At 37.9% G+C, this 18,815-nt stretch overlaps 1 protein-coding gene across 5 annotated transcripts in view; it reads left to right on the top strand.

Annotated features, from left to right (window-relative positions):
- PACSIN2 (protein kinase C and casein kinase substrate in neurons 2) overlaps window positions 1–18,815 on the top strand; it is a 135,615-nt gene that overhangs the window by 59,120 nt on the left and 57,680 nt on the right. For 2 of the 5 annotated variants that reach the window (XM_075070159.1, XM_075070164.1), the window contains exon 2: window positions 6,309–6,431. The exons of the other annotated variants lie outside the window; for them this stretch is intronic. In XM_075070159.1, the coding sequence (XP_074926260.1) occupies window positions 6,372–6,431 (60 nt within the window). In that variant the 5' untranslated portion in view covers window positions 6,309–6,371. The remainder of the gene's footprint in view (window positions 1–6,308; window positions 6,432–18,815) is intronic. 5 annotated transcript variants of the gene reach the window in all.

Below are 18,815 nucleotides of genomic sequence, written 5' to 3'. Positions count from 1 at the left end.
AACCAGAGTTTCTGTGCTAGTTGTTGCCATGACTTCATAATATTTCCCTTAATATGCTTGTTCATACTTTCTCATAGCATAGTATCTGTCATGTATAAATCTTACAATTAATCAGAATTTCCTGAATCATAGTTATTTTCTTGCTTTTATGGAAGAAGAGTTTTTTTTTCTGTTTTAGGCAATTTTATTTAAAAAACAAACACACACCTGTTCTCTGTATCTATTCAGAAAATATTGTTCCACTGTAGCCTTGGTCTCTTCCAGTTTTCCAACTAGGTTGTCAGCTTAAATGGTCCTAAAGTAACATACTCTGAACTTTTTAAATTGAAGGTGAATTGACATTACACCATTACTACAGAACATTTTTTCCAGTTTTAACATTAGTGATCAGTAAAATAGAATTATTTTAAAAAGCCTTTGTTTGCTTTCCTCAAATCCACAGCAAACTCTAATGCTCATTATATGAAAGTTTTATTTTAAAAACACTAAATAGATTATTTAATGACTTAGGTAATGAAATGGAATAAAATTTTAAAATGCCACCAAACTGGGAGGAGTTGCAGTTGATAAGAGGATAGGATTAGAATTTGAAAGGATCTTGACAAATTGGAGAACTGGTCTGTACTCACTCAACAAGATGAAATGCAGTAAAGATAATTGCAAACATCAAATGCACAAATGCAAAATGAAGAGTAATTGGCTAAGTGGTACTGTAGAAAAGGATGTGGGAGTTGTAGTGGATCACAAATGGAATGTGAGCAGTTGTATAGGAGGATATTATCATTCTGGGTTGTATTAACAGGAGTGTCCTATGTGAGACAAGGAAGGTAATTGTCCCGCTCTCAGCACTGGTGAGGCCTTAGATGGAGTATTGTATCAAGTATTGGCTGCCACATGTCAAGAGAGATGTGGACAAATTGGAGAGAATCCAGAGGAGAGCAACAAAAATGATAGAAGGTTTAGAAAACCTGACCTATGAGGGAAGGTTTGGAAAAAAAGAGGCACATTTAGCTTTGAGAAAAGTTGACTGAATGGGGAGCTGATAACAGTCTTTAACATATCTGAATGCTGTTACAAAGAGGAGGGTGACAAGTTCTTCTCTCAATTTTCTGAAGACAGGACAGGAAGTAATGGGCTTAATCTGCAGCAAGGGAGATTGAGGTTAGATATTAGAAAAATCTTGTTTAAAGATAGTTACATATTGGAATACGTTTCCACAGGATGTTACCAGTGTGCATGTAAATGATGGGTCTAGATACATGTTAGGGGTACAGTACTTTCAGTAGTTGCACTGCAACATCAGTGACAGAACTTCAAGGGAATATTGAATTTGAAATTAGGTATTTTTAGCTTGCAGTTAAGTGAACACTTGTGGAAAATAAGTGGACTTTTACCTGAAGGCACTTGTTGTTCACCTCTTGGCAGAATGATTCCGTCCATTTCTACCCCTTTTTTAGGGAATTGTAGTTAAATACTTTTGCATGGTGTCCTACTATTTTAAAAAAACTAGCAGTACTATCTATCTTTTAGTGACATTGATGTATTCTGTGTTTATCTCATGGCCAAGTAATTGTCAGTCCATAACAAAACTCCATTGTAACTGCAGTAAAGATGACACAAGACTTGAAACTGTTTTTCTTTGTCTTTCATGCAATCCCAGATTACCATACTGTTGTTGCAGTCCATTACGGTTTGGACTGACAAAATACATTGCTCTGAAACATATATCCAAACTTTTCTCCAAAACCTCTGTAGATAAATATTTTCTATATAATTAACACAGCTTCATGCCAAGACATTTTTTTTGTTTGAATCTGTATACTAGAGATCTGTCCCCACTTCTGTTACGTTTGATTTAGGGAATTGTTAGCTGCATAGTCCATCCAAGTAGTACAGTAAATATTTATTATTTAATTTGGTTAGCATTGTTTGAAAAACTCAGCACTTTTTTCTCCCGGTGCGCTTACATGTGCAGATAACACTGTGCAAAAGACCTTTTTTTTTTTTAACATGGAAAAACTAACGGTTAACAAGTTATATTTTAGGTGGCAATAATAGTAAACAATCCCCAATAGGTATGATATTGCCCTCATGGTGTTATATTTAGCCTCTAACTAGGAAAAAGGTGTGTGGTGGTGGTGGTTTTTTATTTATGTGGTTATGATCAACCCTGATTAATTTAACTTATTAAGGTTACTTGGGGGAAGAAGGGGTTGCATCTGTTGTCCGTCAAATATAAATAGTACTTTATCCTTTTGAAAAATAACAGATAAAATGTAAGATAAGGAGTGTTTGAAAGGGTTGAGGATCCATTTTAGGCATGTATCTTTGCATAGTTTATCTTAAAATTATGTATTAAAAAGGCTAACAAAGTAGACTAAAGATTAATGCTATTGGATATTACATTGAGGCGCATGTGACATGCTTAAATCAAACATATAGTCCTTATAGTTGGGAGGGCATTTGTTTTCATTTATTTTCCCTTTAAAATAATTAAGCAAAGGAAAGCTATCTTGTTTTATGGTACCTATAGACACCAGTGCGTTAGATATTGTTCTGTGAATCAGTTGAATTAGTTCATATACCTTTTTGTTTTTGCTTGGGATTATTTGCATCTTTGCTGAATCCCCACTTTAACTCTCCTTCTAAGCACTACATGGCCATCACCTTTTAATCTGACTGTGGAATATGGTTGCCAACCTTCCAGGATTGTCCTGGAGTCTCCAGGAATTACAGATTAATCTTTAATTAGAGATTTTCATGTGATGAAACCTCCAGGAATACCTCCAATCAAAACTGGCAACCCTAATGTGGAAAAAAACCCTTGTGTTCAAAGTGTAGCACTTCTTGCTCCAGCGGCAGTTGTTCATCATACAACAATTACTTTAATTTGTGGTATTCATTCAAGAGACTAAATTTTTTATAAAGAAACAGTGCTGTTAAAGTCAGTTGTCTGGTATCCTACAAAGTCCTTGCACAGAACTTTACAAACAAAACACTCATTCTGCCCAGGAAACATGCATCATGCATTCTCCTCCCTTCAGCTGTAATCTGGAGTGTGAAGGATCGGCAAAACCACTAAAGAGATATGGCTTACCTTTTTTAGATTTAGTGATTAGTATTTTGTAAAACATTATGTTGTGCTAAGTAGCAAAAGAGCACACACTGTGATACCGTAAAATGTGTCACAAAGGCAGATAAAAGCAACAGTGTCCAGGATTTTCAGCTGCTAGGGGAATTAACAATTGCTTCTCTCTCAAGACTGGTCTTTGACATGGTACATCTGAATTTTGGCCTAGAGGCATTAGGAAATGATGTGTGTGTTAGTTAGAGTGTACGTTTTATCCCGCTCTTATGTTGCGGCTGCTCAGATTGTGAGCTCTTTGCAGCAGAGGCTATCATCATGTATGTCTTGTAGACACTACCTAACACTTGGGTGTTACTGAATGCTATACATTTTATTATATCTTTTTTGTTTGGTGGCGGTTTCCAGAAAAAGTAATTATGGTGCATTAATAAAGGTAATTTAACACACAGGAAGGTAAAAATTTTTGAAAAACTATTAAACCAACTACTAGTGGGATATTGGCCCTTCTTGAAGTGCCTAGTGCCTTGAAACTTCAGATTTATATCTACTGCAGGTGTGTTTAACTCAACTATCCAGATTATTTTATTTAGGAAACCAAATAACTTCCTTATAACTTAAATTTTTCTTCTCATGTCAGTGTATCTTTTTTGTCTTGAGGGTAGAGAGGAGGCTCTTTTCAGTTTTGATGTCTTTTGAGTAACATACTTTTTTAACCTTCTACTCTTGGGTCTAGAATCTTCTAGTTGAAAATTTCAGTAATGGCTCAAGCATGTTCTCTTCTTCTATCCCAACATGTTTAGTGGCTTTGAATACTGCAGATGAAATTTATTATAGTTTCCCAGCAATAAGCTGTTCTGTTATATTCTGTGTCTTTCAGATTAAAGGTATTTGACTTTTGAAATTAATAAAATATTTGAAAGTGGGGGAGGGAGAAGCTAGCAGGTAGAGTAATGAAGAAATCTGTACTTCAAGCCACCCGAAAAAGCTTGATCTTTGACATGTATAAAATTGCTTAACCATTAACAGGTTTGGCACTGTAATTCTATAAAAAGAAATTACATTTTTCCATAACTGGTTGATACATGCTTGACAAATTATTGAAATTTATATTCTGTATACATTTATGTTTTAACGGGGTTTCACAATTTTCTGGTCTCTAGTGAACTCAGTCAGCTATGTATGCTTAATGAAAAAAGGTCTCTTAACAGTAGTCATTATGCAATTGTTCACTGTCTTGTTCTTATTTGTCACTCTTAGATATAAGAACTTGTTGGATGAGCACTATGGGGAATATTGCTGTCTGAAAGACACAGAATATAAAAGAACAGCTTATTTCTGGGAAACTGTTTATAATAAATTTCATCTGCAGTATTCAAAGCCACTAAATATGTTGGAATAGCAGAAGAGAACATGCTTGAGCCATTACTGAAATTTTCAACTCGAAGATTCTAGACCCAAGAGTAGAAGGTTAAAAAAGTATGTTACCCAAAAGACATCAAAACTGAAAAGAGCCTCTTCTCCATCCTCAAGACAAAGATACACTGACATGAGAAGAAAAATGTGATCTGACAGATTTATTTGCTCTTTTAACAATATTTTTGCCATGTTGAGCCTAGGCTACCTTCTCACACATGTCCAACCATCATCACTTCCTTTGTAAATGTGACATATTTGTTTAAAATTCTCAAGTATTCCTATAAAACCACTCAATCCTTAAGTATCAGGATTTAAACCTGAAATTTCCTTGAATGTGAAAAAGCATTAATTGCTTAGTGGCAGGAATACTGTCAGGCTAAATTCCATTTGCTGTTCTATGCTAGTTGGGAATTACTTATGGGTACTGTATCTGTTTATGGATTTAGCTGGAGAAGCACCTAGGTGCTAGGGTAGAAAGGGTTGATGAGCCAATATTTAATCTTGGTAAACCTAGTCTGGAAACTAAGCTAACTAGGTCACAAGTGGGTCATTTCTTGACCCACTTGCCAGTGTGACTTCCTTGAGGCCGTAATAGGTCATCTAGCTGTATGAGAAAACAATCCCTTCTCTCCAGCCTTTTTGTAAATGAGAACATAATGTTAAGATTCAGAAACTGAAATTATTGAGCTGTAATTTATCTACAAAATTTAATTTAGATATTATTTTTGAGTACAACTTTTATTGCTATTGTTAATTAATGCAACACAGATTATGGAGTCTGAGATTATGCTTAGTTTATTGTGCTGTGTCCTCCCTAGGTTTGGTTAGTCAAGAGATCCTTGCTAGCTAGATTAATGTTATATTAAGATCCAGGCAAGCAATGTTCAAATAAAACTGGGACTAAACACTGAAATTCTTATGTACAAACCAACTATAATGCCCGCCATACAGCAGTGGAAAGACTAAAATGGCACATTATGTATGTTAGGGCTGATGTGGAGGATGATGTGTTAGTTAGAAAACTTTCTGTGTACACTTTAACCACTACAGTGTCACAGCTGCAGCTGTACTGTAGAGGTTCAGTGTAGACACTAACTACAGGAGCTGGAGGAGTTCTCCTGTTGTTGTAGTTAATCTACCTCCCTGAGAGACAATAGCTAGCTTGACGGAATAATTCTTCCATCAACCTAGGGCTGTCTACATTGGGACTTGGGTCTGCTTGACTAAGGGCATGTCTACACTTACTGGTAGATCAGCACTGCTGCCGTCAAATGCAGCAAGTGTTGATTTAGCAGGTCCAGTGAAGACATGCTAAGTTTTGTGTACTCCACCTCCCTGAGAAGCGTAAGGGAGGTCAACAGGAGAGCAACAGGAGAACATGGCACAGTGTAGCCACTGCAGTAAGTGGATCTAACTATGCTGACTTCAGTTACGTTATTTATGTAACTGAAGTTGCATAAGTTAGATCGATTTACCATGGTAGTGTAGACCAGCCGTATGTTACTAAGCAGTGTGGATTTTTCATATCCATGAGTGACGTAGCTGGGTTGACCTAACTTTTTAGTGTAGACCTGGTCTTAGTAATGTACGAAGGTGTGCCAAACATGTAATACTTACGGTTTGCTGTTGCTGGAAGTGAGGAGATAAGTAAGCAGTAACTGAGTGTGTATTGATTTGGAGGAGGTATTGAAAATGTTACCATTAACTTTTAGGCTAAAAGTCTATGAAGAGATGAACACTCAAAATCATAGCAAATTATGGCTAAGTTTAATGTTTAGTAATGTTGTCTTTGTCCTTCCTACAGATTTTTGAAGATCTGGTGCTGATAATAGAACACTGAACACTTGCAAGCTCTCCGAACATAGAAATGTCTGGATCATATGATGATTCTGTTGGAGTAGAGGTTTCTAGTGATAGCTTCTGGGAGGTAACCTGAACACTCTATTATAAGATACCTTGTTTGCTTCTGATTCTCACCTCTTCCATAGATGACTATGATTTCTGTGCACATACAGAGTTATAAGCAACTAAAGATAGTAGTCTAAATAAAATATGTGGTTATTTTGAACTTCAGAAGTAGCCTTTGGGATAGCAGTGACCTTTAATTTTTGTCCCAGTTCTGTCAAGTTAAGTTTATAAACTGAACACAGGATCACAAATGCCATCTATTTTAATAGGATATGGCATTCAGTTTAAATGTTTATAATTTTTTTGCCCTGTTAGGAAGTCTATGTAAAATATTTCATTCTGTAGCTAGAAATTGACAAAAGCTAAGGAGTATACTTAAAAGCTACTATAACTAGGTCTTCAGCCAGTAAAAAAGTTTTTGTATTAAAAAGATTTGCTGAACATATTGATCTTTATAAAATAGAAATTTTAATGTTTTATAAAATTTTAAAATTAAAAATTAAGAAACTGTTGGAATGAGATTTTTGGAATAATGTAGAAGTAAACTCAGTGTTCTACAGTGCAAGTACTACTATTGTGACTGGAACTTGTGGGTCTGATCTGTGGCAATGCAGAGACAAATGGGTGACAGAAGATGTTAAAATATTTCCATAAGAACTGGGGTCTTGCACTATCAGATTAATGGGTTTGTGGTGGCCTGGTGGGAGCAGGTCTCCCATCAGGCAGCTGGTGATTTAGAGGCTTGATTTACAAGCAGGCTTGGCAGAATTTGATTTCTCTTTTTATAATCTTAATGGATAATATCAATGTTTATTTTTAAGCTTTTCTTATTTGTGTTGATTTAAATTTTCACTATTGCAAAAATTATGGGGTTTAAGCATTTTTCCCCATTTTGATTGATCTAAATGTTCACAGTTTCAGGAAATTATGGGTGAGGGCAGGCAATGATTTAATGCCAGTAGACATTGAGATTAACAAAATTAAAGCTTTAACTGTTTAAAACACATTAGTAACATCACATGTCAAAAATATACAAAGTAAATATCCTTAGCTCAGACTTTTAAGGAGCTCTCAGAGAGCATTTTTCTTTGTGTATCTGTAAATTTCTATTTTTGTGTGTAGAGTGATGTTTACTAATGCTGACAAAAAATCTAATCCTTCTAAGCATATATACAAGCAAGAGTTATTGCATTTTGATGGTAATTTCTCATTAATCTTGGATAAGATATCAAGGAAATGCTTAGTTTGACCAGTTAAGTTTTCTATTGGACAACAATTAAACCAGCTGCTGTATAGTTTCTTGGAAGACTTCTGTGGTTGAAATGGCCCACTCACTCTTGCAGAGATTCTGGATACCACAGCATAAAATCTTGAATGGGCTTTTTGTCTATTTTAGGAAGTTCTAGTCTAGTATTTTCTTCTCAAGGAATGTCTGCTTTGCAATGAAAGTTTTGCCACTTCAGTACAATGGATCTTACTCTTATATGCAGCTTCTTTGAGGCAGAAACCAGACTTGTCAATCAAAGCAGGCTGGGACTGGCCACTGCCCTGAAGACCTGACCAGATAGCACATACTGCCTCCAGCAATTGGAAGGCTTTATCAGACCTGCTCAGAGCAACAAGAAAACAAAACAACCAAAAAAGAATCCTTGTTTGTTCTTGCAATTCAGCTTATTGGATCTAAGCATTTCTGATCTATTATTCAACCTTGAGGGCTCTGCAGCAAGGTTCCTGGAAACAACCTTCTGATGCTTAGGTAGCTGTCTTCAACAACTTTCAGAGTAGCATGTCTGGGTAGATCTCTCAGGCAAGAACACAACAGGAGAAATTGGGAGGCTGGCAGAAAAGGGCACAAAGTGCCTACCCAACCAAATCCTGCTCACCTTGGGTCAGTCATGCCACACCTGCTGAGCTAACTGAACCCAACTCGTGCTGCGTGTGGACTATATCCTGCCTTTTTCTAACTCTCCTCCATGAAGCCAACCCTGGCGAAATGAGAAGGAGAGCAATCCAGACATACAGGAAAAAGTAGATGGTAAAGGTCGTCTTCGCCCATCTCTTATTTCTATTTTCCCTGTCCCTTTAACAAGGTGTTACTCCACCCTTATGAAACCCTGCCTTGAGTGCTTAGGATTCTGAAACACAATGGCTGCTTCATATAAAGGGTTCCCCTGTCTCTGCCTGGAGCGGGAGCTTAGGGAGCATGTATGATGTTCAAGAAGTCAATTAGGCATCATCTATAGCACATCAATAAGTTTGGCTCTCCCTTCTTTTTTAATATTATTATCTTGGGTTGCTTATCTCTCTGTACCCTACAAATAAGGGGGAACTTCTTCCAACACTTCAGCATTGGCTTTTATCAATGAGAGAGAAGATATCAGATCCTCAACCACTTCTCTGTTTCTGGCCAAAAGGAAGAGGAAGAATCTTCTGTTTTCATAAGCACTATACGTAAAGAGAGAGTAAGCATCATAGCAACTGCTTAAGAAAGCAAATGATAAATCTGGGAGAGTGGAGTATACAGCCCAAGATCTTCAAGTAGAGCGTCTGGCCTTCAAGTAGCCCTCCTGTCAATGGATCTATTTGTATCCAGAACCCAGGAAAGAAACTGAAGTCTTATTCTAGAATGCAAGATTAATAGACTGCATGATTGTAGCTACATTCTCCTATGGCCAACGATGAGTGTCTTTCTGTCTTTTACTGGCCACACTGTTCTCCAGGATGGAAGTGTGCGCATGCGTGCTCACACAAGTGAGTCAGGTGGTCTCACGTTGTTCAGGAGGTCCTGGTTCTCCTGTCCAACTTAGGGTACAACTGCCATTTGGTTATGCCTCTACAAGAAGTATTTGCTCCCAAGGACAAAATTCTGCATCCAAGCCCAGAAAAAACTACATTGACTTACATGATGAGAGGTATCAATTAAAGCAATGTATTTAGATGTGTGTAACACTTTTAGCTTTGAAATAATATCTACAAACAGGACATCTTCAAGGGCCACATCTGTGTGAATGACAATATTCAGTTATTAGCATGGATGGATTCAGTTAATGCAAGGGCAAAGTGTCATAGCTTTCCTACTCAGATCTGAACCTTAGAGTTCAGAACATAAGATGCTAGCATGAAACCTACAAGCTAACTTGCCAGCTTAGATCTGAAATCGCTCGCACCTAAACAGGAATTTCAGGTGCCTGCCTCACTCTGGCTCTCCCCAAAACCTTCCTGGGGGACCCAAGACTCAGATGCCTGAGTCTCCACAACAAGGGAAATAACCCACTCCCTTCTCCCTCTTTACTCCTCCCAGGCCTTCCCCCCCTGGGTTCCCTAGAAGATTACTTGTACTTAAACCCGTGAATTCAAACAGAGAGGACAATTCACTTCCCCTCCTTCTTTTCCGCGCCACCAATTACCTGGGAGACTTGCAGTCAATCCCTTGAGTCCCCACCTAGGAAAAAAATCAACAGGTCTTAAAAAAGAAAGTTTATATAAAAAGAAAGAAAAAGACATAAAAATGGTCTCTGTATTAAGGTGACAATATACAGGGTTATTGACTTAAAAGAAAACATGAATAAACAGCCTTATTCAAAAAAATACAATTTAAAACATTCCAGCAACTACACACATGTAAATACAAAAAAACAATATAAGCCTATTGTTTTTCTATCTTTGTACTCACAGCTTGGAAACAGAAGATTAGAAAACCTGGAGAGAGAGAGATCCCCTCTCAGAGCCTAGAGAGCACAACAGAGAGACAGACAAAGAACACACACCCAAAAATTCCCTCCCTGAGCTTTGAAAAATCCAGTTTCCTGATTGGTCCTCTGTTCAGGTGTTTAGTTCCCTTTGTTAACCCTTTACAGGTAAAAGAAACATTAACCCTTAGCTGTCTGTTTATGACACAAAGCAATTCTTAAAATTGTCCTAAAGCCTTGGTCTCTAAAATAGAAATTGTAACCATTTCCAGCTCATTAAAGACAGGAATGTCCTCTCATCCAGATGAAAAATTTTCTTAGAGTGCCACACATCTCAAATCCACATCAATGAGAACTTCCTTCTGGGAACTAGATGTTGTATCAAATGCTCTGACTAAACATTTTAATTCCTTGTCAGAAGTGCCATAGATTTTCTGTCTTTAAAGGCTGACATACTAGATGTAGCCGCTTCATCAAGGAGCATTTTTAGAGGCTAAGGTCTGATTGGGTAAAGGCATTATGGCAGTGCTTAATTTGTGCCAAGGCTGAGTCCTGGCACCTGAGGCTTGGCAATTCATAGTCCCAGGATATCTGGTCTGGCTTCGTCAATTATGAAAGTAAAAAAAAAAAAAATTGCTTGAGCCCTAGCACCTTAATTACTTGAGCCTTGGTACCTCTTTCATTACAAATTAAGCACTGCATTTCTGCACTTCTCATGAGGCAAAGATGTCCTAAACCTTTATTCCCCCAATTAATCTGATTATAAGAAATTGTTTTCTTTTCTGCCGACGTGCAGAACACCTTAAAAAGAACTCCATGCACAACTGATGTGTTAGGAGGGTGCTAAAAATTAACACTGAATGCAGCAATCCAGTTCAGGAAATCTCTAGCTGTGGTCTGTAACACCCATCATAATAAATAAAAGCATACTGTATGGCTTCAGTTATTAGATGACTACATTATGACATTTCCAAAGCTGTCAACGGTAGAAGCCTCTTCCCCCTACCCCCCCCAATATTCATGCTCATTTATTCAGAGCCAGAGTAGCCTCCCATCCGGAAGGATCATATCCAGCATACAGAAAGATACAGGGTGACCATCTGGTAATGTTGTTCATAGCTTCACTAAGTTTTTACAAATTAATTGCATGGGTCCCCTTAGTTTCTGCCATTGAAGACAGGTATCTGCATACTGTGTTCACCCTTAGCTTTATATTTAAAACTGAGAGTGTGATACATCTATCTTATTTGTTGTTTGTTTTCCTTCCCTGTTGATGCACTGCTATTAGATATCCCATTGTAATGGAACAACAGACCTTCCAAGTAAGGAATAGGAAAATGTCTTAATTTACTAAGAATTTCCTTTCGTCTAGCAGCATCCAATCCACAGATCTAATCCATCCAACACAAATTATCATTCTGAGGAGATTTAATTGGTCTCACTATTTTCTTTGAGGGTACACTACATATGTGTATATTCTCCAATAGTTGGCATGGATTTAAGTTGTTCTGCAGTAAAAAGCGTTTGCATGAATTCTTGTTTTAGCTAACTGCTGAATTAAACTTTGAAGGACTTACTTCCAAAGTTACTTCATAGACCTAAGTCTCTTTTAAAGTTTAATTCAACGGTTATAAAATAGAACAAAAAATTCATACACGCATTTCCTTCTGCAGATCAACTTCAAATTCCACTCCAGCTATTGGAGAGTATACACATATGTATAGTGCAAAGAAATTGGAGGAGACTGTGCCACATTAAAGCTCCCTCAGAATTGCAATTTTTGTGCTTGGTGGATTGGATCTGTGGACTTTCCTGTTAGAAGAAAGGAGACCTTTGGGTAAGGTAAGATAATTTTTCCTATATTCAGTATTTATTTTGAAAATCTGTGAAATAAATTAATATACTTTCTTTTTTTGAAAAAGTATAGGTTCACTTTTTATCAGCATTTCTTGTCTGCTACTACACATGGATTAAAAAGAATACTAGGAAGTAAAACAGACTTTTAATGCAAACTCCAGTCTTAAACACATCATTGTTTATAACTATTCTCTGGCATTCTTCCACTAACATTTATACTAAGGCCTTGTACAAAGAAAATCGTTTAATCATGTTTGGAGACATGTTATAGGCTGGGTTAAGTGTGTGTTGATTATTTTTGCTTCTCCATATCAAATTGTAAATTTTAAAATCTTTTTTTAAAAAAATGAACCTATCAAGTCCTTCTAAAAATCTCTCCTAAAAGTCACAATTTAGCAAGAACTCAAGTAAGAGTTCTTGTGCTGAAAAGGATCAGGAAATATTTGCTGCTTGCAGTAATCTGGACAGTTACTGTAAGGCAGCTACCGGTCTTGTATGTATGTATGTATGTATGGTAGAACTACTCTTAAATTGTTCCCTTTTAAGCAACATACGCAAATACTACTTTTAACACTTGTAATGAGCAGAATTGCTAATAGTTTAGAAAAATGCACTTTCATGTTTACCATATTCTAGCTCAGCAATTTAAACAAAATGTACAATTGACTTTCAGGATTATTTAAAATATACAGATGGCACTAGCATTTTTCATTATATTGCACACAGAAAAAATTACACTTCTGCAATGTACAGTGAATTTCTTCCACTTCCCTCAGCTATTGCTAATGGGTATTCATAGGAACTAGAATCTTAAATTGTATGGTTTTGAGCAAGGCTTTGTTTTTCAAGGGGAGAAATTGCAGGTTGAATATTTAGGTGACTATTACTTCTGACTTTTTTTCAGCCTGATGCAATAAATAAATTAAGTTCGTTGTCCAAAAGTGGGAATCTTCTTGACAGTGGATACTATAAATGTTAACCAAAATCAGGCTACACACCAACACCTTGCCCAAACAGGAAAGTTAGCATCAGAGTTCCAAAACACTGCTCAGTTTATCTGTAATGCATGCTTGGATTTAAATGGAGAGTCTGAGGGAGGGTTAGAGAATAAAAGGATTTAGTCTTGCAAGATGCTAGGCATTCTAGCTGTAATCCATTGGAGCACTAAACATGCTTAACCTTTAGCATATTATTACTCCCATTGAAGTCAATAACAGAGCCCCAAGATTGTAGCTAGGATGAACCCTAATAGAAATGGTTTAGATTTGCTGAAGGAGGTAGAGTCCACCTTCATGTGTTCTAATCTGTGTAGTAAATGAATCAGAGTTGTGGGTAATTTGGTTCACATTAAGAATGAACCCCGACTGTAGTAATTAAGAAGTTTATAATTTCATTAAGTGAAGAATTAGAAAGAGGCTCATTAATGCCTTAACTTCTTGTTCAGCAGCAAAAATGCATCTTCTATACTACTTAATATATCAAATAGTCCCTAATAGTCCATTGATTTTTAAATTAAATATTAAAATGATAGCTGTCAACATATTCTACGAAAGACCAACACTCACTCAAAAAATAAATGAACATCTTTGCACCATGTTTATCTTTGAGTTTACAACTGTTTAGATCAATGGTTCTCAACCAATTTACCATTGTGGTCCGTGTATGCAGCTCTGTGTGTTAGGTTGGCTGCATCCACACAATATATATACACTACCTATCTGGCCCTGAGGATGTCACATGGGCTGCAGCTGTGTGCTGATTGGGCTGCAAGTGGGCCATGGGTTGAGAACCGCTGGTTTAGATGGTCATATTACATATGAACTCATTGCATGTTTTTCTGTTTGTCTTAAATGGCCAACAATGCAATGCACGGTTCACCAGAAAAATGTTTTATTTTGGTTACAAATACTGAATCTTTAAAAAGTGAACAGAGTAGGATTTTTAATGCCATTTTAAAGATTTTCACATTGTTTCAGAGAGGCTTTAAATTTACTGAAATTTAAAAGTGGTATTTCTTAGAAGACTTGGCTTCTTTTACAAAAAACAAAAAAACTGCCATGCAAACTGTATACTTGATCAGACTCTAGAGGTGGCATTTAGTTTTTATATAAAAATAGCAACGTGTGTAGTTTGTTTCATAATTCCAAAGGCAGTTGGCTAATCACAGAAAACATGGAATGTATAGCTGCAATGCTGTAGTAGATACACGCAAGACTTCATATACATGCAGGGCCACCCTAGACCAAATGGCATCTCAGGCAGATATCTCTGGCGCCCCTTCCTCCCCCTCCATTTAAATTTCTGAATATCTTATTTTTTATTGCATTTGTAACTCATTTCACAACTTTGCGCGATTTGCATGCATGATTTATCCTGTCATATAAGACAATAAATTTGCACGCTAGGATTTGTAAATCTGTATTTATTCATTTCATATATAACAGTTCAGTAGGTGACATCCTTAGAATGTTAACCACAGTTCTTTAGTTTAAAAGGCTGCTTTTCTTGCCTTTGCCCTCATGATCTGACGCAAAGCGTCAGAGAGATCCAAAGACTGGCCAATGGCATTTTCGAGCGATAAAATAGCAAGCTATGTCAGTCTTTCGCCGACCATTGTCGATCGAAGATATGTTTTAATGAGCCTGAGCTTCGAAAAGCTGTGCTCACCGCTCTCAACTGTGACTAGCAGAATTCTTAAAGCTATCTGCACATTAGGAAATGTATCCTTCATCTGTGCATTATTAATGAATTGGAGAGCTTGGAGTGAAGGATGCTTCCCGTGTGACAGATTGTGATGGGTGTTGTCCAATTCAACATAGAGGTCAACAGTGACGTCCGAACATTCCCCCATGTCAGTGTCCAGTGCAGATCCATACAATTGTTCAAGAGTATTCTCCTGTCCTCCGGCAGTTTATTAGGATCTTATAACAAAAACCCAGGTCTTTTTGTATGCTTCATTTGTCCAAACCTTTCTTCAGTGGATACTCGAGCAGAGTCAATGAGTGAGGAAAAAACCTCCCTTTTGAATTTTTCTTCCGAGCTTCCCATCACCTCATCTCTGCCTTCATAACCAAACGGTCTTCTTCCAGTGGATGAGTTTCCTTGAAGACAGCCTCAACTCCTAAGTTTTCCACCATTTCTTTGGCAGCAGTGATGGCATCTTCAAATCCATTTTTTCTGTAGACCACAATGAAGACAGAAAATATATTGCCTCTATATAAATCCATGGCACGCCTACACCTTGAATACTATGTGAAGATGTGGTCGCCCCATCTCAAAAAGGATATATTGAAATTGGAAAAAGTTCAGAAAAGGGCAACAAAAATTATTAGGGGTATAGAATGGCTTCCGTATGAGGAGAGATTAATAAGACTGGGACTTTTCATCTTGGAAAAGAGACGACGACTAAGGAGGGATATGATAGAGGTCTATAAAATCATGAGTGGTATAGGGAAAGTAAATAAGGAAGTGTTATTTACAACTTCTCATAATACAAGAACAAGGGGCCACCAAATGAAATTAATAGGTAGCAGGTTTAAAACAAACACCAAAGTATTTTTTTCACGCAACGCACTGTCAACCTCTGGAACTCCTTGCCAGAGGGTGTTGTGAAGGCCAATACTATAATGGGGTTCAAAAGGGAGATAGATAGATAGATTCATGGAAGATAAGTCCATCAATGGCTATTAACCGGGATGGGCAGGAATGGTGTCCCTAGCCTCTGTTTGCCAGAAGCTGGGATTGGGTGACAGGGGATGGATCACTTGATGATAACCTGTCTGTTCATTTCCTTTGGGGCACCTGCCATTGGCCACTGTCAGAGGACAGGGTACTGGGCTTGATGGACTTTTGGTCTGACCCAGTATGGCCGTTCTTATGTTCTTACGTTATGAAATCAACACAGCTTCTCATCAAGGTAGTAGCGGCCATAATGTCCATCAAATGAGTTTGTATTGCCTTGCTTACCATGTTTACTTAGAACAGGATATCATGCCAAACCACAACTGAGACTAGAAATTTGAAGTCAGGGCTCTGGTTTGTCAGGCATTGAACCTGGTGTCAGATTCTGGCCTCGACTTTACTTGATTGCACCAGTTCCATCAGGGCATCATAAACCTCCGTCACTTGGTACCTCACTGGCCTTACGCTGTCAATATGGCTCTCCAGTGAGTGTCACTTAGCAGCTTTTAGAGTCAGATTTATAACATTGCTGGTAGGGATCTTCTACCTGATAGTTGATGCTGAAAACAGGACGTATATCCTTTGAAGTACTCTGAAGAGAGAAACTGAATTTAAAAATATGCTGCTGCATCTGACACAACCATGTTGAGGGAATGGCAGCCACAAGGCACTAAGAAAGCTCTCGGGTTCAGTGCAAGGGTCCTTGCCTGGAGACCACTGATTCTTTCCATTATGTTCATGCCGTTGTCGTAGCTTACCTGTGGCAGTCCTAAAGCTTTATTTTATTCTCATTCAAAACTTTCATAAACAGTTCTGTTGGGCCTTTTCCAGTAGAGTCATCCACAGACCAGAAAGAAAGTGTTCCTTTATGTAGGATGGCTCTATCCAAGTAATGTAGGTGGTGCCAGAACAGCCACCTGCATGAATGCAGCCTGCTGCTGGCTAGTCTGGTACCACAGCGGCCTCTGGTGGGCAAAAGGCAGAACTGCAGTACTTGGGTGCAGTGTATTTTCTGCGGGGGGAGAAAATTCTGTGCATTTGCAGTGCTGTAGAATTTCCCGAGGAGTAATTTGAAGTTCATCACAACACCCTGCCTGCAGAGCCAGGTTAGGACAGATAGTGGGGCACACGGGGTTGCTGTGGGGGAGAGGTGTCAAAGTCTGGAGTTCAGAATGGCTAGTAAGGGGGACAGACTAGGGCGCAAGCTCAAAAGCTAGTGGGGTGACATCATTGAGCCAGGGGCTGAATGGGAGTTGGGGCTGCAGACCACATGGGGAGAGGGAGGAGGAAGCAGAGAGACATAGGTGGTGTAAGGACACATAGGGGCAGAGGCAGATGTGCCTGACTGAATAGGAGAGGCTTGGGGAGGATCCCCAATTCCCTAACAATCCCTCCCCCGACCCTCCCAAAAAAAACAACCCTGTTCCTACTTCTCCCACCCACATCCAACAACCCTCCAGGCTCCTTCCCTCTTTCTCAGCTTCTCCATTGCCCCTGACTTCCCAAGCCATTTGCACTGCTTCTGACAGGTGCAAGAAGAACGTTTCTGTATTGTAGTTTAAATTAATCACTCAAAGTTGTGTATTAATACGTTTAGTAAGGAATCTATTTGTCCAAAAAAAAATTACTAGAATCTTTTTTTAGTCTGTATTGTTACAGGCATATTTGCTTACAGGTATTTTGAAATAAATTACCAAAATAAATGAAGCTGGTGTAATTATATTGTGTTATTTTGACAAATATATGCAGAATTTTTAATTTTTTGGTGCAGAATTCCCCCAGGAGTAATATTTGAAAAAAGTGCATAGTCACACACGGGACAATCTGTCACACGGGAAGCATAGTGTCACATAACAATGGTAAAGAATCAGTCACTTTCTCTTAACACTGAGAAGAATTTTATTAGAATAAGGAAATCAGTATCCCTAAAGCTATGCTCTCTATTGCTCTGTAGACCTTCTGCCTAGATTCTTCCCCAATACCTCCTTGCCTTGCATCTTGCTATAGTTTTAAGAGAACCTAATCTATTTTATGAATATTCATTTATGCACAATCTATTTGCTATTTGAAGCACCTGCTTTTTATTTTAAACTATGTTTAGTGTATATTCTAGCTTCTGATTAGCTATAGTCTTGCTAGAATTTATCACTGAAAAATTAAACCATAGAGCAATTAGTGCCACCATTTTGGTATTATGTGCCATCTGGATTCAAAGCTTTTGCTTTTCAGCGTTTGGAGGAAACATGTTTCTGTGGAAAAGCTTTATAAAATAGTAACACAAGAATTCTTCATTGAGATCTCAGAAGCGAATGAGTATATAGCAAGGTGTCTGCTGTGAATAGTTTTGATTTCATATTCTATCTGATCTATCGAATTGTGCAAGACCTCTTAGATATTTTTCCTCTAGAGGAGCTGAAAATAACATAGGAACAGTCATATGGGTAAGACCAATGGTCCATGTAATCCAGTATCCTGTCTTGTGACAGTGGCCAGGGCTAGATGTTTCAGAGGGAATTAATAGAGCAGTTTTGAGTGATCCATCCCCTATTGTCCAATCCCAGATTCTGACAGTTGGAGGTTTAGGGATACCTGAAGCTTGGGATTGCGTACCTGACCAACTTGTCTAATAGCCACTGATAGACCTATCCTCTCTGAACTTACCTAATACTTTTTTTGAACTCCGTTATACTTTTGGGCTCCACAACATCACCTGGCAATGAATCCCACTGGTTGACTGTGTGCCTGCTACCTATTAATTTCATTGGGTGACCCCTAGTTTTTGTAGAGAGGCTTTTTAACACTTCCCTGTTTACTTTCTTCCTACCATTCATGATTTTATAGACCTCTATCCTATCCCCTTTAGTTGTCTCTTTTCTAAGATGAAAAGTCCCAGTAATTTTAATCTCTCCTCATATGGAAGCTGTTCCACACCCATAATCATTTTTGTTGCCTTTCTCTGTAGCTTTTATAATTCTAATATATCTCTCTTTGAGATGGGGCGACTAGAACTGCACACAGTATTCAAGGTATGGGTATACCATGGATTTATATAGTGGCATTATGATATTTACTGTCTTACTATCCATCCCTTTCCCAAGGATTCCCAATGTTAGCTTTTTTGAATGTCATTGCACATTGAGTGGATGTTTTCAGAGAATTATCTGGAATGACTCCAA

Source organism: Chelonoidis abingdonii, chromosome 1, assembly GCF_003597395.2.
Source record: "Chelonoidis abingdonii isolate Lonesome George chromosome 1, CheloAbing_2.0, whole genome shotgun sequence".
NCBI lineage: Eukaryota > Metazoa > Chordata > Testudines > Testudinidae > Chelonoidis > Chelonoidis abingdonii.
The sequence above is the reverse complement of the archived record's forward strand: the minus strand, read 5'-3'. Positions and strand labels throughout refer to the sequence as shown.